Below are 26,172 nucleotides of genomic sequence, written 5' to 3' on the forward strand. Positions count from 1 at the left end.
CAAAGAGCCCAAATTTTGGGACATGAATCCACTATTTGACAAAAACTGCTGGGAAATTTGGAAAACAATATGGGAGAGATTAGGTCTAGATCAACATCTCACACCCTACCCAAAGATAAATTCAGAATGGGTGAATGACTTGAATATAAAGAGGGAAACTATAAATAAGTTAAGTGAACACAGAATAGTATACTTGTCAGATCTCTGGGAAAGAAAAGATTTTAAAACCAAGCAAGAGTTAGAGAAAATTACAAAATGTAAAATAAATGATTTTGATTATATACAACTAAAAAGCTTTTGTATAAACAAAAAAAAATGCAGCCGAAATCAAAAGGGAAACAACAAATTGGGAAAAAATCTTTATGAGAAAAAACTCTCACAGAGGTCTAATTACTCAAATATACAAGGAGTTAAATCAATTGTATAAAAAATCAAGCCATTCCTCATTTGATAAATGGGCAAGAGACACGAATAGGCAATTTTCAGATAAAGAAATCAAAAGTATCAATAAACACATGAGAAAGTGTTCTAAATCTCTAATAATTAGAGAAATGTAAATTAAAACAATTCTGAGGTATCACCTCACACCTAGCAGATTGGCTAAAATGAAAGAAGGGGAGAGTAATGAATGTTGGAGGGGATGTGGCCAAATTGGAACATTAATGCATTGTTGGTGGAGTTGTGAACTGATCCAACCATTCTGGATGGCAATTTGGAACTATGCTCAAAGGGCTATAAAAGAATGCCTGCCCTTTGATCCAGCCATACCATTGTTGGCTTTGTACCCCCAAAGAGATCATAGATAAACAGACTTGCACAAAAATATTTATAGCCTCACTTTTTGTGGTGGCAAAAAACTGGAAAATGAGGGTATGTCCTTCAATTGGGGAATGGCTGAACAAATTGTGGTATATGCTGGTGATGGAATACTATTGTGCTCAAAGGAATAATAAACTGGAGGAATTCCATGTGAATTGGAAAGACCTCCAGGAATTGATGCAAAGTGAAAGGAGCAGAGCCAGAAGAACATTGTACACAGAGACCAATACACTGTGGTAAAATAGAATGTAATGGACTTCTGTACTAGCAGCAATGCAATGACACAGGACAGCTCTGAGGGATTTATGGTAAAGAACGCTAACCACATTCAGAGGAAGAACTGCAGGAGAGGAAACACAGAAGAAAAGCAACTGTTTGAATACATGGATTGAGGTGGACATGATTGGGGATGTAGACTTGAAACTACCACACCAATGCAACTATCAACAATTTGGAAATAGATCTTGATCAATGACATATGTTAAAACCAGTAGAAATGCATATTGGCCATGGGAGTGGGGGAGGTCGGGTGGGTGAAGGGGAAAGTAAGAGCATAAATCATGTAACCATGTTAACTTGTCTAAAAAATAAATATTAATAAATATTAAAAAAAAAAGTTTGCCCATCACTGGTCCTTACTACTCTTCTGACTTGGAACCAATACATAGTATTGATCGTAAGATCGAAGATAAGGGTTTAAAAAAAGGGTATCAAGTAGAAGAGGATAATAAACAATGTCAAAGACTGTACAGAAAGTTCAAGGGTGAGTACTGAGAAAATACAATTAGATTTGACCAAGAGATTACTGCTAATTTTGGAGAGAGCATTAGAGTTGAATGATGAAGCCATATTGTGGAGAGTTAAGAAGAGAGAAGAAAAGAAGTGGAAGTATTCAGTTCTTGGACAGCCTTCTCAAAGAGTATAGCCACATACAGGATAGACATAGGATCATAGCTAGCAGGGAAAGGAACCTATCAAGTGAAGGTTTTTTGAAGACATGAGACATGAGCATGTTTGTAAACAGAAGAGAAGCAGCCAGTAGATAAGGAGAGTTTGAAAATAAGTGAGAGTAGGAATGATAGATCTGCTGGAGAAGATGGGATGTTATAGTATTCCTTAGGCATATGGAGGGGTTTTTCTTGGCAAGAAAGCCTACTTTTTCATGTGTTAGGGGAGGAGGAGACAGTAGCAGAAAGTATGTTGTGGTGTGAGATGAACAGGACAGAGGAAGAAGGAGTTCTAGGTGAATGATTATGAAAGCATTTGCATGAATGAGATTTGTTAGAGAATAAATTGCCTTATTTGAAACACAAGGTCCAAACTGATGGTAAATAATTTAATCCGGATTAGATATATATTATTATGCAGAAGATACTTCAATTTTGGTCATTGTAGCAAGAGAATACTCATATAAAATCAAAATCTCAAAATAAAAACTGTAAATAAGCTAATGTCAAAGATAGTATTCTTTGATCTGCATCTAATTCCAGCGATCCTTTCTTCTTTTTTTGAATCTTTTTTTATTGATCAATTAAGCTTTCAGTGAATCTAAAGAAGAATTTATATCTTAATACTGCTATTCACTTAAAGTAATTCCTTTTTTTATAATCACTTGTGCAATAATCTGAAGAACATTAAATGTAAGAGAAAAATGTAGGATAGTGATATGTGCTTGGACAAAAAAGATGAGAAGATAAAATAGCATATAATAAGGATGAAAGCTGACATTTACATAGCACTTCAAGGTTTACAAAACTCTAAGGAATTATCTTATTTGATCCTTACACAATAATAAATGAGGTAGACATTGGCATTATCTGGCAGCTGGGTGGCACAGTGAATAGATTCTGGGTCTGGAGGCAGGAAGAGTTAGTTTTCTAAATCCAAATCTGGTCTCAGAGACCACTAGCTGTGTGACCTTAGGCAAGTCACTTAACCCTGTTTGCCTCACTTTCCTCATCTATAAAATGAGCTGGAGAAGAAAATGGCAAATTACTTCAGAATCCCAAATGCAGTTATAACTTGACTTGAAAAGACTGAACAATCACAACATTAGCATTATCTCTATTTAATAGACAGGAAACTATAGCTCAGTTGTGGATCCAGAGTGGACTGAGGAAAGGAATCTGCCCAAGGGGGAAAAGCCTTCTGGGGTAAGGAGTGCTTGCAAGGCCCTAGGCTATTTACTGAGGGGGGGGGGGGTCTGGGGCAGGGAGGGGGAAGGGAGAAGGAGCAAATACAAAATGAAGCAGCAGCTGTGTGGTTCCCACCCTAGGAGCTGAAAGTGGTCTCAGTTCCAGTTTCTAACCCACCTGAAATCTGAGGTGGAATGACCAGGGCAGGAATATTATTAGACTTCTTTAACTCTGAACCTGCAGAGCTTTCTAGCTAGATGACTGTAGCTGAGTCTAATAGCAATCTACTGCAACTTCAAACCCAATCAGTACCAACTCATGGGTTTTGTTGCTCAGACCTAAATTCAGGTCAGAACTTGCAGACCTCAGACAGGAGAGCAGTGATAAAATTTTGTCCTAGAGGTCACTATTGGAACCCTGAAAACTTGCATTTTTCTGACCTGAGCTTTCCTAGAGATCCTGGAATAACATAATCCTCAGTACCTCAAGAAAGCAGCAGCGAGAACCTAGAGAACAAAAAGGCCAGCCTAGACATTTCTAAAAGTATGCCAAACTAGGACGTTCTATAAAATCCAAAGTCAAGAAACAGGTTGGAAGAATGTGCAAACAGAAAAAGAATTTCACCATGAAAATCGATTATTTTGATAAGGTCACTGAAAACAGAAACCCATTAAAAGAGAATGATTAAAACATCTATAGGCAAAGCCTCAAAGGAGAAATACAGTTTGGACACAACTTAAATTCAAATCCTAGAAGAAATTAAGAGTTTTAAAAAAGAATTCAAAATATTTTTATGTTTTATGTTTTAAAATGTTTATTTAGCAGGATATGCACAAATATATATAGCAACTCTTTTTTGTGGTAGCAAAGAAGTGAAAACACAGGGTGTCCCTCAGTGGGGGAATGACTGAATAAGTTACAGTTTATGAATGTTATAGGATATTATTGTGCTGAAATAAACTATGATGGCAAGGTTTTAAGAGAAACATGGGAAGACATATAGAATTGATACAGACTGAAGTGATCAGAGCCAAAAGGTCAATTTATACTATGAGAATACTGAAAAGGGAAGAAACTTTGAAAGACTTGGGAACTCTGATCTGAACAATGCAATAACCAACCGCAATTCCAGAGGATTCACAATCTAGTGATAGAGAGGTAATATACTCAAAGTGAATATTGAAACTTTCTGAACAATGTGAGAATTTGTTTGGCTTGACTCCAGATGTTTGTAATAGGGATTATGTTTTTCTTTCTTTCTCAATAGGGTAAAGCAGGAAGTGGGCTGGAAAGAAGGCAATGAAAAAAAGTCTAATTTAAGAAAGGCATAGAAACAGGAAATGGAAATTGTGTAAGGAATGGCAAGTAGTATAGTTTGGCTGGATTGTTGAAAATGTGGAGAGGAGGGCCCAATTCTGCAAAGGTAGGCTGGAGTCACATGATGAAGATATTAAATGTTGTATTTGGGCAGCTAAATGGCCATGGGGATTAAGCACCAGGCTTGGAATCAGGAAGAACTGAGTTCAAATATGACCTTAGACATTTACTAGCAATGTAATCCTAGGCAAATCACTTAATGTTTGCCTCAGTTTCTTTGTCAGAAAAATGAGGGCTAATAATAGTTTCTACCTCAAAGGGATGCTATGTCAAATGAGATTATATTTATAAAAAGCCCTTAATATAGTGTCTGGCACATAGTGAACACTATAGAAATATCATTAAAATTATTATTAAGTTGATTCAAGAAACAATAAGTAGCCATTGGAGCTTTTTGAGCAGAGGAGTAATAGATCTGTGCTTTAAGTGCTATTACTTTAGCAGCTATGAGGAGTATAGATTGGGGAGAGGAGATGCTGAAGGCAGAAAGATCAATTAGGAGATTATCACAACAGTTCAAGTGAAAGAAAATGAAGGCCAGAATTATAGGAATTAGCATGTGAGTAGTTAGAAGGAAATAGATATGAGAGATATTAAGGGGATGGAAATGTCAAGATTTTGTACTTTTTGGACAGAAAGGATGAGGGAAGAGTCCTCGTGACTAGAAGAATAGTGACAGCCTCCACAGAAATAGGAAAGTTAGAAAGACAAGAGGGTTGGGGAAACATGAATGCCTATATTTCTATTACTTGTCTCTTTTTACAATGTTGAGTATGAACCACTTTTAGGTCTAGTTGAAAATTTCCAATAGTCAACTGATAATATGTGACTGGAGCTCAAATAAGAGACCAGAAATAGAAATATAGATCTGTAAAATTATCATAATTGCTAAGATCACCAGAGGGAGAGAGAAGGAGGAAAGGAAAGAGAGAGAGAGGAGGGGCATGAGAGAGAGAGAGAGAGAGAGGAAATATAACCCATTATGCAGCCATGTGGACCCCCACAATTAGGGGATGAGATGATTATTAAGTAATGCAAATTGAGAAATAGCACCTGGAAAGATTAAGAAAACTGAATAGCAAAGTCAATAGTTATGGCAAGTAAGAGATCATTATTAATTTTGGTGAGAATAGCTTCAATTGAGTAGGTAAGGTCAGATACCATACATACTATAGGGGGTTGAGAAGTGAAAAATTCTTTCATCCTGCTTTCTTGAGAAAACAGAGATGATCTAAGGTGAGTTTTCTTTTCTTCTCCACTGAATTCCTCAAAGTCCCTTAAATCTGCGCCTGTCCTTTGCTCCTGTCTGAAGAAGAGGTGGGCCTTCTTTCTATACGTCTACTACTATACTTGAGTCCTGAACCACAATTCCCTCCCATCTCTTCCATGAGCTTGGCTCATTGATTATCCCTTATCTTGAACATCTTCAATTTCTATTTCCACTAACACAAATGTGAAAAAATCCTCAATGGATTCTGTAACAGAACTCTCTCCTTATCCGTCTACCTGTAAGGCTACTATGAATTAGGCTTTTTTGCTGATCTCCTTTTCTCCCCTGTTTCCCAGGAGTTTGGGACTCTTCTCTGTTTTTATTATCTCCTTCCTTAGAGAAATCATTAGAGCTACCCTAGGTTCAAAGATCATTTCTATGCAGATAATTGCAAAATTTCTAAAATTCAGTCAATATCTCTATTATATTCTACTCATGAATAATCAACTGCATGCTGAATATCTCCTCCTGGCCATCCGTTGGACGCCATAAATTTAGCATGTGTAGAACAAAATTATTCTCTGCCCTAAATCAACCTTTCTTCCAGATATTCCTATTTCTGTTGGGAACCATCCTCCCAGTCACCTAGGTTCATAATCCTAGATCAGCTCAAATCTTTTCTCTCTCTCATATTGTAAAAGGAAATTCTTTGTTTTCTCTGAGTTTATACTTGTGAAAGTATAATATAATTATTACTTTGAATCAGCAACCACCATTATTATTTATAATCTTCACATATTTTAGGCAAATCATTAAAATTTAGTTTGTACATATTTTGGTGACCACGAAGGGACAAGTACCCACAATCTTCTGATATTCTCCTTCCTACTATCTCTAAACCATCCCTCAACCAGCTATTAGTAACTAATTACTTAACTGAAGAAAGGTAAGTCCTAAAATTTAAAATTAAATCAACAACAAAACATGATACTGAGCAGCATAACCCAAATTGGGAAATTGCTATTTCTAGCATATATAAAATGGCTCATAATTCCAGAGAACATTTCACAGTGGCTTTATACAGCACTGATCCTAGCCAGTGATACGGGCTTGGTATTTTACATGTGCCTCCTTAAGAAAAAGCAAGACAATTGTTTGATTGAACTCAGAGCTGAATTAAAAGTTCAAAATGAAAGTAACATGAATGATCTGGAAACAGGACTGGAAAATATGTCAAGTAACTTTGAGAAGAAACTTGGGGAGAGTTTGGGGGACCTCAAAGCATATATAAAAAACATCAAGGAAAAACTTTAAAAAGCCACAGAGTAAAAAGAAAAATTTATCAAACTGTTCCCCACCTGCCCAATCCCATCCCAGCTTACTTCCCCCTCATACTCCCCTTGCCCAACCCATTATAATCCAAACATAGAGTTCAGAGGTAGGAACACAAAATAATTCAGTTAAAACCTTATTACTCTTAAAGGAAGTACCCATCTTCAATAAAAACAGAGATGTGATATATTTAAGACACCATACACCATTCACTTCCCAAGATCTAGATAGATTCAAACAAGATACTACTTCTTTCCAAAAAGAACCAATCTTAATCATAAAAAAAATTAGAGAATATTTTCTGAACATTTGACCTCTAATGGGTAGACATTGAAAATTTATTAGACATTTTTTTGACATGCAGAGAAAAAAATAAAATTACCTCTCTTGCTAATCAGGGCAATGGAAGGAAAGCAACTAAATGGCCACATGAGGACCCAAAATGGAACCCCAAATAATGAACAAGATTATGCCAGGCTAGAAAGGCAATATTAACAGCAATGAGGGCTTGTTCTGACAGGCCAGACACATGACTGAAATTTAAAACAAAAAACTGATGAAAATCCTTCCCAATTTATGGATAGACTTATTGAGCTGGGAGGTAGATATATAGAACTGGACCTTTCCAGAGAAAGGGATGTCAGACAAAATTAGACAGCAGTTTGTAGAAAACTGCTGTAAAGTTGCAAAAGATTATTTTAGAACCAACTGGCCATATGGACCTTGATGAATTAAAGAGAGTAGCCATATATGTATTTAACAGCCACCAGACGAAAGATGAAGAAAATGACAGGAGTCAATGGAGGAATTAAAGAAAGAAAATACAATTTTAAGAGAAAAACTGGAAAAGGCAAATTGAGTAGTGGCCATAGCCCCCCTTCTCAAGAATCCACAAATAAACCTCCAAAGTGTTATTTATGTGGGGGAAAAGCCCACTTAATGTTAAGTTGCAGAAATTGGAATCAAGTATTTAATAACATGAATTTTAGGAATAATAGTAATTTCAGAAATAACAATAATTATAGATATAGGAATATCTATAGAATATAGAAATAACAATAATTATAGATATAGGAATAATCAAAACCACAATCAAAACAGCTACAGAGATAATAATCCAACTGAGTCAAATCAAGACTCGCAACAATATATCTGAAATGGGGCTTGCTCGTCCACACTATACTTAGAGTGGAAATCCCCCTCAACAAGGGGAACCCCAGAGAAATGGCCAAGAAGAAAAGGCCAAGAAATGGCCTTTATGAAGGTTTGAGAAGGGAGAAAGGACTCCGGAATCTGAGAGTGAAACCTTTGATCTCCCAGATCTTGTCTTAATACCAGTTATCCTAGTCCATTCTCCTCCACATAGTAATGAACCTCGTGTGACCCTAAAAAAGTGAAGTGCTGTAGTACTATAATATTTCCCACCTCCACATTTATAAAAATGTAATGAATGAGATGTATAATCTCATCCAGAAGGTGAAAAGTTTTTCTAAGGGGCATGGTACCCCTAAATATCTCGCCTCCACATTACAATGGATGGGACATATAAAAGACATGCCTTTTAGAGATGTTATGGTCCCGTGACAAAGGAGGAAGCAAACCCAAGGAGTTTGGTTACCCTGTGATGGGTTATATAGTCTTATATGGAAGGTGGTAAAGTTTTCTTAAGGGGCATGGGAGGGAGCATTTCAGCCAAGATTGAAAGCCATGAGCTTCAGTGGCTACCTGAGTTGATCTGAGTGTTGGTTAACACCTTCCTCAGGGGGGACTGTATAATTGTCATAGGGATTGTATAATTGTCATAAAACTAAAATATCTTTTAAGAAAGAAACATTTCAGGAAAAGGAGCTTGATAACTCTTTGAATCTAGAAGATGAATTGTTTAAAGAAGGCACCATGAAAATGCCTGAAGAAACCTCCACAGCATCAGAAGATCCAGCATGAACTTTAGAGTATAACTGATTAAACTGGGGTGGGGGTTGTTTCAAACAAGCAGTTTGAGTGCAAACTTGAATGCCAAAGGGGATTGCCCCCAATGGTTTGCTTGTTCACATGCATTTTCTCTCTCTTTCTCTCTCTTCATATCTCTTTCATTTCCCTCTTATCTCTCACTATTGTAGTTTCTGATTTATGTAAAATGATTCATTGGGGAGACTGGTCTCCCAAGGAATCACAGGGTGGGGAGTGTAAAAGGGAATTCTTTATTCTCTCTGAGGTTACACTTGTGAAAGGGAATCCTTTATTCCCTTTGTCTATTTTGAGTTAACACTTTGGTTAAGATAACTTAAGTACCCCCTACTTAGTACCTCATTAGATTGTGAAGATAGGATTAACTTTCCTTTGTCTACTTTTGAATTGAATCAACAAAAGCTTGAACACCCTACTAAGCACTAGGTGGTGGAGCTCAATCAGCTAGGAAATGAGAATTCACACCTCAGTCAGTCAGGAATCTGTGAATTCTTTTGATGAGTATTTACCTCTCTAGAAGATGAGAAATGGTTCCCACAAACACTGCCCCCTGGGAAGTGCTGGGCAGTTTGGAAGCTGTGATTGGTCCTTGTGAAAAGGGGAAGGGATAAGAAGGCACTATAAAAAGCCCTGAATTTCTGGGGCTAGAAAAGCTGACTTCAAGAGGGAAATGAGCTTCAAGAAGAAGGTTGGCTCAAGGAAGAAAGTCGATCTCAGGAGTCACCTTCAGCTCGAGTCATCATCTTGACCTGCCTCTTGGAGGGAACTTGGGAGTGGATAGCTGGCTTTCCCTCCCTGTCTTCTGGAGAGAATTTAATTAAGAGACCTTCTGGTTGAAGGTCAACTAGTCCTGGCTGAGTTGAGTACAGGAGCATTATAGCATTATTTAGTTAGATAGGCTAATATTTTCTCTACCCTTTTGTATTTCTCTGCTTCCATACTTTTCCACCATTTGTAAATAAAAGCTATTAAAATAATTTTTACTTTGAGCAATAATACTTTGAATTGAAAACCACCATTATTATTTATAATCTTCATATATTTTATCCAAACCATTAAAATTTAATTCTTACAATATCCAATTACCTAACAAATCTTGTAAATGATTCTAGTCATCAACTTTTCTTGCATTACTTCCCTTTGTCATATAGGCACAGCCTCTCATCATGTCTTTCTTTTTTTTTTTTCCTTCTGTCTTAGAATCAATTTTTTGTATTGGTTCCAAGGCAGAAGACTGGTAAGGGAGAGATAATGGGGGTTAAGTGACTTGCCTAGGGTCACACAACTAGGAAGTATTTGAGGCCAGATTTGAAACCAGGATCTCTAGTCTCCAGGCTTGGCTCTTAATCCACTGAGCCACCTAGATGCCCCCTCTCATCATATCTTGACTGGCCTACTTTAATGTGATTCTAATTAGTTTTCCTGTTCTCATTTTCTGTCCTCTACAATTCATATACAACAAAGCTGACTCCCTCCCTACCTCCAAAAAATCTTTCTAAGGTCTGACCTATCATTCTTTTGCTCTAAATAATTCAGTTGACTCCCAAATGTCTATCTGCATACTCCTCAGCCTGACATTTAAAGTCTTTCATCATAATCTCGCTTTAGTTTGTTTTATCAACTATACTTTACATTAGGCCCCTTCTGCAAATGTCATCAGCTAAACTGAAGTAACTGCCACTCTTTGATCTTGTTACTCTATCTCTATTTTGCTGAACCTATGGCACATGTACGGGGAGAGGGGAGGAGGAAGAGAGGAAGGGGCTGCTGTGCCTGAGGACATTTCTCACATGACTCACCCCTCTGCCTAGCAGTAGTGTATGAACTAGCAGCCAGGAATAGGCTGCAGGAAAAATGGCATCCCTCTTTTCTGGAAAAGTCCCTCAAAAGAAAATAGCAGGGTGCAGAAAAATAACTTTCCCCCTTTAAAAAATTGCTCAAAAGAACTAAGCAAAGTGGCCAAAAATAGCACAAGAGCAGGATTGAGGCTCTGGAAAAGATCTGGAGGTATCTTAGAGTTCTGCCTGTGGGGGGAGGGTAGAAAATCATGGCATGAATTTTGTGGCTTATTATGCTATCAGAAAAATTGAGAATTAACGTTTCCAAACTTCTGGTCGCCAAAACTGTTACAAATAAAATTGATATAGAAGGATATATAAAAAGATATTAGGGTTTTATTAACTGCCATATTGATAGTTATAGCCACGTGTCCGGTAAGAGCTCATTTAAATTGCCACTCCATTACCTCTGCCCACCTGGCTTGTTCAGCAGGAAAAGAGAGTGTCCCAATCACGTCCCGAGTCTTATACCTCTCTCTACATAATCACACTTCCTGCCCACCTGTATTAATATAATTCTGTTATCTGTACCATTTATGAACATCTTAAACATTTTTTAAGTTGTAAAAAGCCTGTAAGCCTTATGTATACTGGATTTGTCATTTCAACTATAGGATCACATGCCTTAAGTTTTTATTCTATCTTGATAATTGCATACAACCTTGTAGAATATAATGATTTAAGAATTTAAATTATAATTTTATAAAGTGTTTTTAGAAATGACTTTAGATGCCTAGTACCATTCTGTATATAGGGTTTTATATATTTATTATAAAGAATATTGTCTTAAAGGGGTAGAGGAAACAAATGGAAGTCTCCTGCCCAAGCTTTTGTATATTATACAGGAAGCAAGGAGAGCTCCTGTATGCTTGATGTTTTGGCTTGCTTTCCCATAAGAAGGATCTAGAATTCCTGAAGATAATTTAGAACTAGAAATTTTTTTTATCAGATTTTTTTTAGGCTCTGCCCCTTAATTGCCATGGAGGCAGTAATAGAGTTTGTTAAGAAAATATCTCAGCCAAGGCTGAATGATTTACTATACCTGTTGAATTTGTGACAAGTATACATTTTTAAACATCACAGCGAGTGGTTATAATAATGGGTTTGTTTGCTATTGCCTTTAAATGTTTTATTGTAATTTTGGAAAATTTTGATACTTTATTTGAATTGCATTATGAATCTGTTATTTTGTAAAAGTCATTTGCACTCACAGGAAGGAGTTCATGGAAAAGCTTAACAAGAAATGGATCTCATTTTTGGGTGAAAAGCCTTTCACTAATTCTAAGCTATATATATTTTGATCTTTAAAACATTTTTTTATTATTTTTTCCCTTCTATGTGCAATACAGTATTTGAGGTTTTTTCTCCCTCATTTTTGTACTTGAAAACATTGTATTTTTCCCTGAATTTTTAATTTTCTTATTGCCTTTATTTTTATTTTTTAATGGAATAATTGACTGTTTTCCCCTTTTTCTCATTTTTTGTAAAGTACATATAATCAACATTAATCCTTTTTGATTTTACAATATATAAGTTTAATATATAAATATACAACTATAATATTAATGCATGCCTTAGACTATGGTAACTTGCCAATTATTGATAAATATTATGGGACTGTGATTAATGATTCTGTCTGATTCCAGGAGAAGGGAACAAAAGAGCCACAAGGTCAAGGAGACCACCCAGTCCCAAATGGGATTGGTGAGAAACTGCACAGTGCCTAGCAGCACAAGGTCAAAAAAGACCAAACCAATCCAGGAAGGATTGATGAATTTTCTACACCAATACTGAAGGACTTGAACTTAGTGATTGGGGTTCGGGGTTGCAGCTTCTCTGACATATGTTAGAGGCCAGACTTCCCTGAGTTTCATCCTAGTCAAGTACAAAAGGTTGGCCATCATCCTGGCTCATCCCGTCCCTGAGAAATGCAGGCAAATCAAACCAGGGAAAGACACACAAATTTGGTCCTTTTATTTCTCTTATAAGTGTGGCAACTTTCTGTAGCCCTGGCTATTGAATTGGGTAATTGCAAACTGCTTAAATCACTTTAATTGGGCCTTGGTTCAAGGACCTGTTATAAATTTATTTTTTCTTACGTTTTTTGCCCATAAGACTTTGACATTTTACATTTCATTCACAAGTTAATTTTTCTCTTTTATTTGGATTTTATTTTATTTTTATTTCTTTTGCCAATTGATTTCATACAACCCCATAACTCAGCCATGTATCCTTAGCTGATCTGGGGAACCCTCTTCAGGGGAGAATGTGTTATTAATTCTCCCTGGGGGGGGGTGTATGTTTTATAATCAGAATGTCTGTATCATAATCTATAATGTAAAATTTAACTCTTTCAAAGAGTAATTTCAGGGGGAAATGTATAATTCTCCTCAGAAGGGAATGTATGTTTATAATCTATAATGTAAAGTTTAAATTCTTTTGAGAGTAATTTCAGGATAAGAAATTTGCCATCTCCCCAGAATCCAGGCAACGAACCTATTTGGAGAAGGTACCATGAAGATGCCTGAAGAACCTTTACTGGATCATGAAGATCCACAATGAACTTTGGGGTGCAGCTGATTGAACTATGGGGAGTTGAATGCATTTGTTTTGAATGTACACTCTTATGCCAAAGGAGACTGCCCCTAATTGGCTTTTTATCAATGTGGCTAGCAATCATTGTTTTTGTCCTTTTTTCTTTTATCCCCAAATCTGTAATTTAAAAGTTAGTTATGTTTATAAGAGCATTCAAGGAGACCAGTCTCTCTCTGCTATCAGGGGGGAATGTGATATTGGAAATTTGGGATTCTTTGAAATGATCTTGAGATTTCTGGTCTAAACATCCTGTGGATGTTTAGGGGGCTTCAAAATACATTTCCCATGATTCCTCTTGTGTAATCATGTAGACAGGAAGTGTAATAACATAGAGAGAAGAATAAAAAGGAAGTGCCTGGAAGGGCACACTCTCTTTTCCGACTGAAGTAGCAGAGTGGTGGAGTTATAGAGGGTCTTTCAAACTAACTCTTAATATGGCACGTGGCTTCCTTTTTCAAATGGATATCAATAAATCCTTTAAAACCCTAATTTTCAATCTATCCTTTTATATCCATTTTATTACTTACAGTAGGAGCACTTCCTCCCTCCCTGTCTGGGTAAGGGGGCAGTTCACATGTGGGTTGAGGGTGCAGTTTGGACACTCAGTCTCTAAAAGGTTTGCCATCACTGCTCTATCTTCTGTTTCTGGGTATTTACAAAAGCCAGCCCCATGCCTGGAATGCACTCATCTCTGCCTCTTACAATACTTTTTTTGCTTCTCAACTCCTAAAATATTCCCTGATCCTCCCAGTTGTTAGTTTTTCTCTTCCACTTCAAATGACCCTATATTTTCTTATATGCACACATGTTGTATTCCAAATAGAATATAGGCTCTTTGAGGGCAGAGACTATTTCCTTTTTGTTCCTAGTGCCTTATACATAATAAACGTTTATAAAACTGAATTAAAATAGGAGCATAATAGAATACAAGAGTCTATAGTTAAAGCATAAAGATACTGAAACATTTACTCAGAAGGGTAATAGCAAGACGAGAAATTAAGATACAGGAATGAATATCAAAAATGTTTACCTGTAACTCAAAAATAAATGTAAAAGGCAAATATAAGTTACTTTTCCAAGTAACTCGGACTGTAGGCAGGAAAATTCTATCATAGAAATTTTTTGGTAAAGGGTGAAATTTATGGGAAAGGGAAAGAATTCTAACAATGACAGCAACAAAAAAATCAAGGAAGTAAAAAGGGTAGAAAAATTCCACAAAATTAAAAAAACAAACATGAGTACAAATTTAAATAGATTTTAGGAGGCATGGAAAAAGTTAGGTCGTTGAGAATAATAATGAAAACAACAGCTTACATTTATATGGTGTTTTAAAGTTTAACAAGTCCATACTATAAAAACAAACAACTTTGAAAGACTTAAGAATTCTGATAAATGAAATAGCCAAACATGATTCCAGAGAACCACTTATGAAACATGCTACCCACCTCCTAACAGAGAAGTGATAGACTCAGGATTAAAAAATGAGATACTTTTTTGAACATAGACCATATGGGAATGTTGTTTTGCTTGTCTATGCATTTCTATTACAAAAGTTTTCTTTTTCTATTTTTTGTCAAGGGAGTAGTTCTGAGGGAAAGAAAATAAAATTTTGTTAATTGAAAAAAACAATTTAAAAAAGTTTCCTATGTAGTACATGTACATTTTATTTTATCTTCAAAACTAACTCCCAAGGTAGTCAACACAAGTGTAATTATCTTCTATTTTATAGTTGAGGAAAGTAGTTAGGTGTACTAAGTGTCTTGTTTGAATTCACATACAGCTAGTAGATGTTAGAAATGAAGCCATGATTCTATGGTCTAGCACCTGAGAGGGATTTTCCTTGCTTTTTCTTATATTGCTCCCCCACATACACTCTAAGCTCTAGACAAACTAGACTTTTTGACATCCCTTGTATTTTTATGGCTCCCTGACTTTGTTCACTCTATTCCCTGCATCTAGGATATCTTCTGCTCCTTTTCTCTTTGATTAAACCTCAACTTGAATACTAAATTGGAATTCACCAGATACTAATGACCTTTCCTTCCTAAAGGACATCAAAGAGTCCTTTATTTGTACCTTTCTTATGCATTTATCATTATGTTGTAGTTTGGTTCAGACATGATTTTTATAAGTGCAGGGAATACTCTCTCTACTGCTGCAGACTGCAAACATAATTCAACTATAATTTTAGAGAATTGCTTGGGACGCTGATTGGATAAAATGACTTGTCTCAATTTACAAAGCTAGTAGTGGGACTTGAAACCATTTGTTCCTGACTCTAAGGATGGTTCTCTACTCCACACCATATATTACTGATGTAGATGCCATATTTCTCTACCATATTGTAAGCTCTATGAGGAAAATAACATGGCTTATCAAAATTTTGTATTTCCCCTGAGTATCAAGCACAGTGCTCAACATACATCAGATAATTAATAAATGTCAAATGACTTTTATGCCAGGTTTTGTTTTGTTACAGACTCAAGGATAGTGTTCAATTTTTTACTTTGTTTACTCCATTACTACTTGGAAGAATACATATAGGGAGATTAAAGCAAGTTGGAAAATTTGTACCAAGTGACTTTCAAAATAAAGATTCCCAAGAACAAAGAAAATAAATGTTGGAGAAAATAAAAAGCTAGTGTTCAGGAAAAAGGAGGAAATAAAATCTAATCTTTCAAACATAGAGTAGGGCTATTTCTTTTATGTCTGAGTAGGGATGATTGGCATTACAATGGAATAAGTTCAAAGAAAGTTAAGCTATAAATTCCATACTCACACCAGGTTGTGATTTGGAGGTCATTTAATAATTTTTCTAATTCTGCTTCCATAATATGAAGCCAATTACATGTATCATAGCCTGTTAAAGAACATTCAAAGTTGTGATAACAACAGCATGGCCCCCAAAATCTAGTTCCGTAAAAATGATAAATTACTGAATAAATATCCAGTTAAGATGACGACAGTTAACTTTATAAAGCAACTGATAAAAGTATGGAATGTAATTCAACATTCAGCTACACAATGCATAAAAGCATTTTACTTCTGTTATAGCAAGATTCAAATTTTGAGTACCATTAATTTGTAAGCCTATAAGATCCCTTATTCAGACTTACAAATCTAAGTACAGCATAATGGATCAGACAAAGAACAATTCAAAATACATTTCAAGAAGCCAATAATTTGGACTCTGTTGGGTAGCTGATTTCAAACACTTTATTACAGTATCTAAATCTTAAGTTTTATAGTTCAAAATTGTCAAGCCCTACCATCCCCCAAAAAGCTAAGTTAATCAAGGATAATGTAATTTTGTGATGGAAATAAACCAACATTTTCATTTTCCAGAAAGGATGAAATGCAAAATACATTGTACAAAGTCATGTAGGGTGATAACAACAGAATTAAGAACTAAAATCATTCAACCATCTTTTTGTTCAGAACAACATATCTGGACACAGAAGAATGATAAAACAGCTCCACTTTTAGAAGTGTACCCAATTCAACTGGGTGATTGGGCCTATGATTCAAATTGCAGTAAAATATTTTTAAAATAAGAACTGCTGTCTTCAGGAAACTTATAGAAACTCCACCAGGAAGCTCCAATCTAATTAATATTCAACAAACAATAAAAACCCTAGGCAGCACAGCACAGTGGGATGGTTCTCAAACTTTTCTAGCCCATAATTTTTTTTAGCATTACTAACCTTTGATAGAAAAGCACCTTATAAATCCAAAATATGATCATTGCTTTCTTAACCATTTCTAAAGCTAAGAGAACAAATTTTTAACTTTCTGAATTTCACAACCAAGAATTCTTTAGGATAAAAAAAGAAAAATTAGTTAATGTCTACCTTCTCTTAACCAAAAAGCAGAAGTATCATTTCAGTTACTATTGAGAAAAACAAGAAACTCAGAATAGTTTGCCACATGAAGAACAGTATTTTATCTGGTTAGGCCCACAAGGCCAGTGACCTCAAAGCTCCATATCTTTCACAATGAAGGGTTCCTACTATTCTTTTATTTAAAGAGTATAATCTCACCTAAATACTACTTATTGAAAAATTTCTTCGAAGGTGGTAAGCATCCTGGTTGAATAGGGTAGCTACAAATGCATTCTTCTCACTTACCTTCTGTAATATCTCTGGGATTGGAGGTCCGGTCACTGGCTGGATCAACAGCAATAGTTGCCAATGAAGTGGTGGCTCCTGACATTTCACTCATTGGTTCACTACGGCTGGTTTCAGGCACACTTTCCCGGGAGCTAAACCGTACACGGGAACTGGAACGAGAGCTGAGGTCTGGGCTGGTGTCTGACAAACCTGGAATGTCATCGATCTTTGTTGGTGTCACCATAAACCGAACTGAAGCCATCTTGGTGGTGGTTTCTGGAGGATGCATTTTTTTTTTTTTAAAGAAGAAAATAGCAAAACAAAACAAAAAAATCCTTCCTCTTATGCAGATTGCTTTTAATCTTGAAGTTAGTAATAATAAACTCAATCCTTGAATCAAATACAAATAAACCAGGAAAAAAATAATGCTAATGAGAAAACTGTCTGAGAGCACTAGCCAAACCACAAATCACTAGAGGAAAAAATGAAGCCAATTGTGTGGAACTTCGTTCCTTCAGAATGAATAGATATCTAGAGAGCTTCCTTAGCCCTGTGTTGAAGGCTCACAGCCATAGTCTTTGGTTAGGTGACACTACCCTTATTCCCCCTCGCTCGGCCCAAGGTTAGGTTCTGGCTGAGGTAGTCGTTATCAGGTGAGTATCCCAGGGTTCTAGTTGCAGAAGAAACGTAAAGGACCGCCGTTATCAGGTGAACATAGCATAGATCTGGTTACCAAAAAGTGTGCACCCAGACACCTGTTGTGTATCAGGTGAATACCCCACAGGTCTGGCAGGGAGGAGATGTGTGTACCGACACCCGATATTTTTGAGGCAGATAATCCACTTGGGTCTGGTGAAAAAGGTGCGCATGCATAACGGGAAAAATATCCTACACCACTCTGATGGAGGACGTGAAGAAGATGGATGGGAGAGGCAGAGGAGGAGAAGAAGGAGGAAAGGAGAAGGAGCAGAGGATTCCAGAGATGACCAACTGCAAGGGGGCTTTCGGGGGCAGCCTGCTCGTTGTTCTCCAGGCAGCGAGGTCACACTGGGGTCTGGTGGAGGAAAGCTAGGGGACAGACCCAGCCCAGGCTGCAGGTCAAAGTGGTTGCAGGTAGATCGTCCCCAGTCATCAGTAGAACCCTCCGACTGTTCACACACTGGGTTCTCCTACTGGTGATACAGGGCCCCCCTTCCTCTCCCGGAAGACTTCCTCCCCCTACCAGGGCCGTGGCACAGCTCAGCCCCCTGCCGGCCTTCCTCCAGCAGACACGGTCGCTGCGTGTCCCTCCGGGTCTCGGGCAGAGGAGATGACAACGCAGGTTGTCCCCTGGTTCCAAGAGAGGCGAGGATGGAGGACAGGGCGAGGAGGAGGAGGAGGAGGAGGAGGAGGAGGAGGAGGAGGAGAAGGAGGAGGAGGAGGAGGAGGAGGAGGAGGAGGAGGAGGAGGAGGAGGAGGAGGAGGAGGAGGAGGAGGAGGAGGAGGAGGAGGAGGAGGAGGAGGAGGAGGAGGAGGAGGAGGAGGAGGAGGAGGAGGAGGAGGAGGAGGAGGAGGAGGAGGAGGAGGAGGAGGAGGAGGAGGAGGAGGAGGAGGAGGAGGAGGAGGAGGAGGAGGAGGAGGAGGAGGAGGAGGAGGAGGAGGAGGAGGAGGAGGAGGAGGAGGAGGAGGAGGAGGAGGAGGAGGAGGAGGAGGAGGAGGAGGAGGAGGAGGAGGAGGAGGAGGAGGAGGAGGAGGAGGAGGAGGAGGAGAGGAGAAAGAGGAACAAGAGGAGGTTCTTTCTATCTGGTGCTGAGATCACAGGAGCCCAGCTGATGCGAGATGCGCGCGCAGCGGTTGTTTACTAGACAAATAACTGTTCCAGCCACGGCTAATTAGGGCCAGGAGGAGGCGGAGCCTGATGCGTCTGACGCGCGGGAAGAGGCGGGGGGAACTAAGTAGAGAGAGGGGCGCGCGCATCCTTCTCCGGGGCTCCGCCCTTTCTGCTGCCATCCTTCGGTAAATTCGTTAGGGCAGCTTTTGCCTTTCGCTATCACTCCTCCTCCTTTCCTTAGTTGGGTTCAACCCGCCATATCCTTTCTCTCCTCTCTTACTTCCCCACTGTAAGCATCTCCAGTTCGAGGCTAACGGGCTAGGAGAAATCGCGCCTCAGGGTAGCGGGGAACGGTCGGGGAAAGCGGAAAGGTCTCGCGCGACCCCGACTACAAAGCCCCGCCCTACCTCTGGCTGGTGCACTTCCGCCCCGCTGCCAGTCACTTCAGACGATAACTTTCTGGCACCTAAGAGGCTTAACCGTCTACATCTGGAAGTGGGCATACTATAGGACCTTGCTCGTTTTCCCCCAGTGGTGGGCAGATTTGGGGAGGGCGGTGGAGCCCTGGGGAGAATTTGTTTACTTGGGCGGGGTAGGGGAAAGAAGAACCTTTGGAGAAATAAGGGGCGGGGAGAGTGGCAGAAATGACATCGCCATCGACTCTGGAGGACAGAGAGTTAATGTCTTTTGTGGGGTGGAAAGGAATCCTGGGCAAGCCAGAGTACCTCTCTGGGCCTCAGTTTCTTTGACTTTAAAATAAAGAGGCTGGACTAGATGGCTTTTAAGGTCCCTTCCGGTTTTAATTGTGTAGTGGAAAAAGTCCTAGCTCTGGCTCTGGGGTCAGAGGACCTGGCTTCAAATCCTGCTAATGGCACCACTTTTCTGTTTTTGGGCAACTCACTTAAACTTGTCTGGGCTTCAGTTTTTCTCAAGTGTAAAATGAGGGACCTGGATTAGATGGTCAATAAGGTTGGATTTATTCTTTCCTAGAAACAAGTGTGACTGTCACTGGATGCTCTGGAAATATCAATACTAATTTATGCTTTAAATGGGGCCAGATTGTGGGTTTTAGAGCTGGAAGAGAGGGAACCCTTTGAGATGTCAAGCCAACAGATTAGGAAACAGCCCAGGAGGAATAAATTGACTTGTCCAAGGTCACACAGTTGGTGAAATAAATTCAATGTTTTTTCCATTATACCATTAAAAGTTACCCCAAACATGCTTAGCTTATAGGGTTTGAAAATTAGAACAGACCTTAGAATTTAATTTAATCCTAGAGGTATAATGATCACTGACTTTTTTTTTTTGGTCAACTAGGGCTTCTATGCTAGTTAGCTATGACTTCACACAAAGAACCAGTTTTCTCAGATAGAGAAGTGTTTGTTCTAGATTTTTAAGCTCTTCAAGATTCATGAATACTATTATTTTACTGATGAGAATACTGAGATTGAGAGGTTGAATGACTTGTCCATGATCAGAACTAATAAATAGAGCATGGATTGAAAATAAAGTCTTTTAACTACAAATCTAGAACTTCCAATACATCACTGGAAAATTACTGAAAGCATTGTTTTCCATATCTTCCTAATGACTTGATCTTTTATTATAAGTATCTAGTGTAGCATTTGTGGGGATAAAGTGAAAAAAGTAAAACACTAACTTGAAAATTGCCTCAGAAATACAGGGTTCAAAAACACAGTTGAAAACTCCAAATTTTTTACATTGATCTATTGGTGTCTCTTGGAAAAATATTGTCAGATTTAACCCTTAAGCATAGGACCCTCAAGGTAAGTTGTGGACATACATGGTTTACATTAACATAACTTTATTGTCCAAATTAGACTGTAAGTTTTATTGGGAGTAAGGAATGTATTTTTTTGGTAAAATGCTTATTTTACTAATTGTAGATAATAACAATTTTCCACATAAGTTTTCTGAAGTTTATATGATCCAAATTGTCTCCAAAACCCCCCAAATAAAAACCCAAAGTGAAAAATTGTATGCTTTGATCTGCAAGGGACTCTATTTTCAGTATTAGAATAAGTAATTTTAAGATCTGAAAGGACATTAGAAATAATCTCATAATTCCTAGCTCTGGGTTCTTTACATAATGCCACTAAAATATTTGTCTTAAGGGAGTGACTCTGGGGCAGCCACATCTATCTCGCCAGGATTTGACCACCTTGGATGTTACCAAGTTGACTCCGCTTTCACATGAAGTTATCAGCAGACAAGCCACGATCAATATAGGTACAATTGGTCATGTAGCACACGGAAAGTCAACAGTAGTAAAAGCTATTTCTGGAGTTCACACTGTCCGATTCAAAAATGAGCTGGAAAGAAATATTACCATTAAATTGGGATATGCTAATGCTAAGATTTACAAACTTGATGACCCAAGTTGTTCTCGGCCAGAATGTTACAGATCTTGTGGAAGTAGCACACCTGATGAATTTCCTACAGACATTCCAGGAACTAAAGGAAACTTCAAATTAGTCAGACATGTCTCCTTTGTGGATTGTCCTGGTCACGATATTTTGATGGCTACTATGCTGAACGGTGCAGCAGTCATGGATGCAGCTCTGTTATTAATAGCTGGCAATGAGTCTTGTCCTCAACCTCAGACTTCTGAGCATCTAGCAGCCATTGAAATCATGAAATTAAAGCACATTCTGATTCTACAGAATAAGATTGATTTGGTGAAGGAAAGTCAGGCTAAGGAACAATATGAACAAATCCTTGCATTTGTACAAGGTACAGTTGCAGAGGGAGCTCCTATTATTCCAATTTCTGCTCAGCTGAAGTATAATATTGAAGTTGTTTGTGAATACATAGTAAAGAAAATTCCAGTACCCCCAAGAGACTTTACTTCAGAACCCAGACTTATTGTTATTCGGTCTTTTGACGTCAACAAGCCTGGTTGTGAAGTTGATGACCTTAAGGGTGGTGTGGCTGGTGGTAGTATTCTCAAAGGAGTATTAAAGGTGGGGCAGGAGTTGGAGGTCAGGCCTGGCATTGTCTCTAAAGATAGTGAAGGGAAACTCATGTGTAAGCCAATCTTTTCCAAAATTGTATCACTTTTTGCAGAGCATAATGACCTGCAGTATGCTGCTCCTGGAGGCCTTATTGGGGTTGGAACAAAAATTGATCCAACTTTGTGCCGAGCTGACAGAATGGTGGGACAGGTTCTTGGTGCAGTTGGAGCATTGCCTGAAATCTTCACAGAATTGGAAATTTCCTATTTCCTGCTTAGAAGACTTTTAGGAGTGCGTACCGAAGGAGACAAAAAAGCAGCAAAAGTGCAAAAATTGTCCAAGAATGAAGTGCTCATGGTGAACATAGGCTCCTTGTCTACTGGAGGAAGAGTCAGTGCAGTAAAGGCTGATTTAGGCAAAATTGTTCTTACTAACCCTGTCTGCACAGAAATCGGAGAAAAAATTGCCCTTAGTCGAAGAGTTGAGAAACATTGGCGTTTGATTGGCTGGGGTCAGATAAGAAGAGGAGTTACAATCAAGCCAACGGTAGATGATGATTAAAGAACTACCACTTGAATGCCTAACTTTGGCTGAAGAGAAAGATTCCATTTAAATCTAGGGGTATATTTTCAGAGCAATAATGGGGAATTAATTTTTCAGCTCATTACATTTAGTAAACGCTGGTTAGTTTTCTCATTTCTTGTGATGAAAATTTAACCTCTGGTATTAAAATACTAGTCAGTGTCTGCAATAAGTGTAAAAATTGGCATAATGGTGGATTTGTTCCACATTTTAGCAGAAATTAATCATTCTCATACTACATGTCTAATTTATACATCAGTGCAGGTTTGAAATTAATAAACAATGCAGGTTTGAAATTAAGATATGTTTACAACAGTCAAAACAGCTTTATTGTCATACATTTAACAAAACTGTTTGAAATAAAGTTTTTCTTATTTTTTCATTGTTCCTTTGAATAGCCCAGGCCTCAAAAATTGTTTAGACAGTAAAATGCTTAAAAGAAATAAAACTTGTTTTGAAGACCAAAAAAAAAAAAAAAAAAAAAAAAAAAAAAAAAAAAAAAAAAAAAAANNAAGGGGTAAAAAAAAAAAAAAAAAAAAAAAAAAAAAAAAAAAAAAAAAAAAAAAATATTTGTCTTAAGGTATATGACTTTATATGGTGTTAATTAAGTGTCTAGTGACAATAATAGATTCATTTGGATGTTATTTGGCTTATTAGAATGTTCTCTGGCACTTTTAAACTAGCCTTCAGGCCTTCCTCCTCACACTTGGTTTTGGCAGAGTTGCATTAAGCAAACAGCCCTGGGAATAAATTAATGAACATATCCAGATTTAGCAATATTTTTAGCTTGTAATTAAAGTTTAAGCCAGGGAAGCCATGCTCTTATTTCCAAATGGCCCATAAAACCTCAGATTCCAGGTCTTTGATACTTAAACAGCTAGTTAGGAACAAGAAAAAGAGATTAAAGAATGGAATTCCCATTTAATGTTGAAGCTAGTCATCCTTCATATAGCTTTGAATCCTCCCTTCTGTCCCACAGCACTATCTTCTGGCCTACTTCCAAGCTGCACATAATTCTGACCTATTTAAGAGTTCCAATCACAAAATTTGCTTAGAAGCCCTTGCTTTCCCAAAAGGTTAAACTTGTCGCTTCAGCTAGGGTTGCTGTAAAGCCAGCTGTCAGAAGTAAAATGTCTAGACGGCTTTTTCCTGATTAAGAGCCTTATTCAAACACTTTACTATTTGATATTAATTTTTGATATTTAATATAACACATGTTCTTGTATTGCTGATTTGCATGAGTGAAGGTATTTTTTTATGCAAAGGTTATATATATATGTAGAGCTACACTGTCTTTTTAGCATATAGATAATCCTGGATTCTTGAAGGCTATAGCAGCAGAGTATAAACTCTGAAATATTCAAATGTAGATAATAGATTTAATATTGGATTTATTGCTCATGGACATTAGTGGCTCTTTGACCCTGCAGAATCGAGAGGCATGAGTTACCTGTCTTTGCACTTGCACATGTGTTCCTTATGTCTGTGCTTCACCATTTTAGAACTCGACACAGTTTTCCTGCTTTAAGATGTTATTTATGATAGCATGCCCCAGGTTTATGGATAAATGTTGTATTACTACTATCCTTGTTATGTCATTTCATTAAATGCCTTTGCATTGAGCAAATTATGTCTTCTGATTGACTAAAAGTTAAAACACTATTGGAGTTTTGTGAATTGGTGTTTTAGGGGTGCACTCACAAGGAACCCTGAATTGGTAGTTATCCCCAGAGTGCCACTCAGCCACCCACATACATGTGTATTTATGTGTATACATATATACAAATTCATTTCCATTGAGTTTTTTCTTTTTTGAAAAAATGTATCTGAACAATCATGCCTCCTCCTCCCAAGTCTGCAAATGTCATCATCTAAAAACATGCTGCAACTCTATAGAATATACTGTATGCTAATCTATATTATGCTGCCATACTCTTCTATATTTTGGAGGAAAGCCCCATGTCTCTATCAATTTTACCATTTTTCCTGCATTTGTTATAAATTACTTGAATACAAAGTCCCCTTGAAAGAATAGGAAGTGTTAATTCTTTCTTTTGGATATGGAAAATAAAATCAGGGCTGTGCTGTGGATCATAGTAAAGTCTCAAACTAGTCAAAGTCAAAACTGAGCTAACACCCTAATTGTCTTCTACTTGCCAGATAAATTATAAAAGCCCCCAACTTAAGCTATCATCCTCTCTCTTCAGTAACTGCCTTGTCATCTTCAAAGGTTATGGGGTACTTTGTCTTTTTTATAAAAGAGAGATCTGAGGGGCTTGTCTATCCTTTTACAATAGAACTTATGAAAGCCCAACTTAAAAGATTTGAAAGGTCCAGATTTTTGATTCAGGGGGGAAAAATCATATAAAATTGACACTCCCCTCCTCTCCCAACATACAGCTTTTTGGTATATACTATTTTTTCTTCACAAAGCAATTTTCTCAAATTCATTTTAGACCAATACACACAGCCTGTAAAGATGATTTGATGATGGTATTCGACTGACTTAGCAATAAACTCATTTCACCATCCCTTTAACTTAATGTTGGAAGTTCAACTTATTGAACACCTACAACCACATGGATTCCAGTAAAAATGTAAGCCCCTTAAGGGTAGGGAATGTTTCTCATTTTTGTCTCTGTAACCCCAGTGTCTAGGGTTTTTTCTTTTAGAGAGGGCCCATTTAAGCTGTCCTGCCTGATTCCATGATAGGAACTACATCTACTAGTTCAGGGGTTGGCAACGTATGTCTCTTTCTGCAGGAGCCATAAAGTCAATTTTTTTTTTCAGGCGCTATTATAGGAGCGCGCACTGTGAGCACTGTACGGCTCTCATGAAATTACATTCTAAAAAATGTGGCATTTATGGCTTTCACGGCCCAAAAGGTTGCCGACCCCTGTACTAGTTGGTAGAAAGGATAATTTAACTTCTTCAGAAATAAGATCATAAATTTTAAAAGCTGGAAGAAACTTTAGAAACCATGAAGTTCATCCTTTTCATTTTACAACTGAACTAGGACTGAGATGTTAAGTGACTTGTTCAGTCACACAGCTAGTGTCAGATCATCCTAATTTTGAGCATACTACCTATCATCATAATACCTTCTACTTTTGTTATTTTTTCCCCCACTTCTCCACCACCTACCAGTGTTTGGAACATAGAATATTTACTGATTTTTTGAGCAGTGTTAGGAGGTTGGGTGTTTCAGGTGGTATGTGACCAGTTATACTGTTCAAGACCTAAAAAACAACCCCCTATGTTCCACCTAATTTTTATCATCTCAACATTTTCTTGAGGGTTACCAAATGAGTTTGAAGTACTTCCTTCTTTATGCCTATTACAACTAACTTAATGGCTACCTTCCTCCCTATAAGGGCTCTATTTCATAGGGTCTCTTTGCATCTAGTGCTGGATTATCCTCT

The 26,172-nt window shown here is 37.7% G+C and overlaps 2 protein-coding genes across 3 annotated transcripts in view; one reads left to right on the forward strand and one right to left on the reverse strand.

Moving 5' to 3' along the window:
• SLC12A6 (solute carrier family 12 member 6) overlaps positions 1-17,742 on the reverse strand; it is a 119,054-nt gene extending 101,312 nt beyond the window's left edge. For both annotated transcript variants that reach the window (XM_044665145.1, XM_044665144.1), the window contains exon 1: positions 17,402-17,742. In XM_044665145.1, the coding sequence (XP_044521080.1) occupies positions 17,402-17,672 (271 nt within the window). In that variant the 5' untranslated portion in view covers positions 17,673-17,742. The remainder of the gene's footprint in view (positions 1-17,401) is intronic.
• Positions 17,743-18,733: 991 nt separating this feature from the next.
• On the forward strand, positions 18,734-23,198 carry LOC123234095 (eukaryotic translation initiation factor 2 subunit 3-like). Its single transcript, XM_044660042.1, has 3 exons — positions 18,734-18,745; positions 19,488-19,688; positions 21,329-23,198. The coding sequence occupies exons 1-3, from the start codon at positions 18,734-18,736 to the stop codon at positions 22,727-22,729; spliced, it is 1,614 nt and encodes a 537-aa protein (XP_044515977.1). The 3' UTR covers positions 22,730-23,198.
• Positions 23,199-26,172: the final 2,974 nt, after the last annotated feature.

Source organism: Gracilinanus agilis, chromosome 2, assembly GCF_016433145.1.
Source record: "Gracilinanus agilis isolate LMUSP501 chromosome 2, AgileGrace, whole genome shotgun sequence".
Lineage (NCBI taxonomy): Eukaryota > Metazoa > Chordata > Mammalia > Didelphimorphia > Didelphidae > Gracilinanus > Gracilinanus agilis.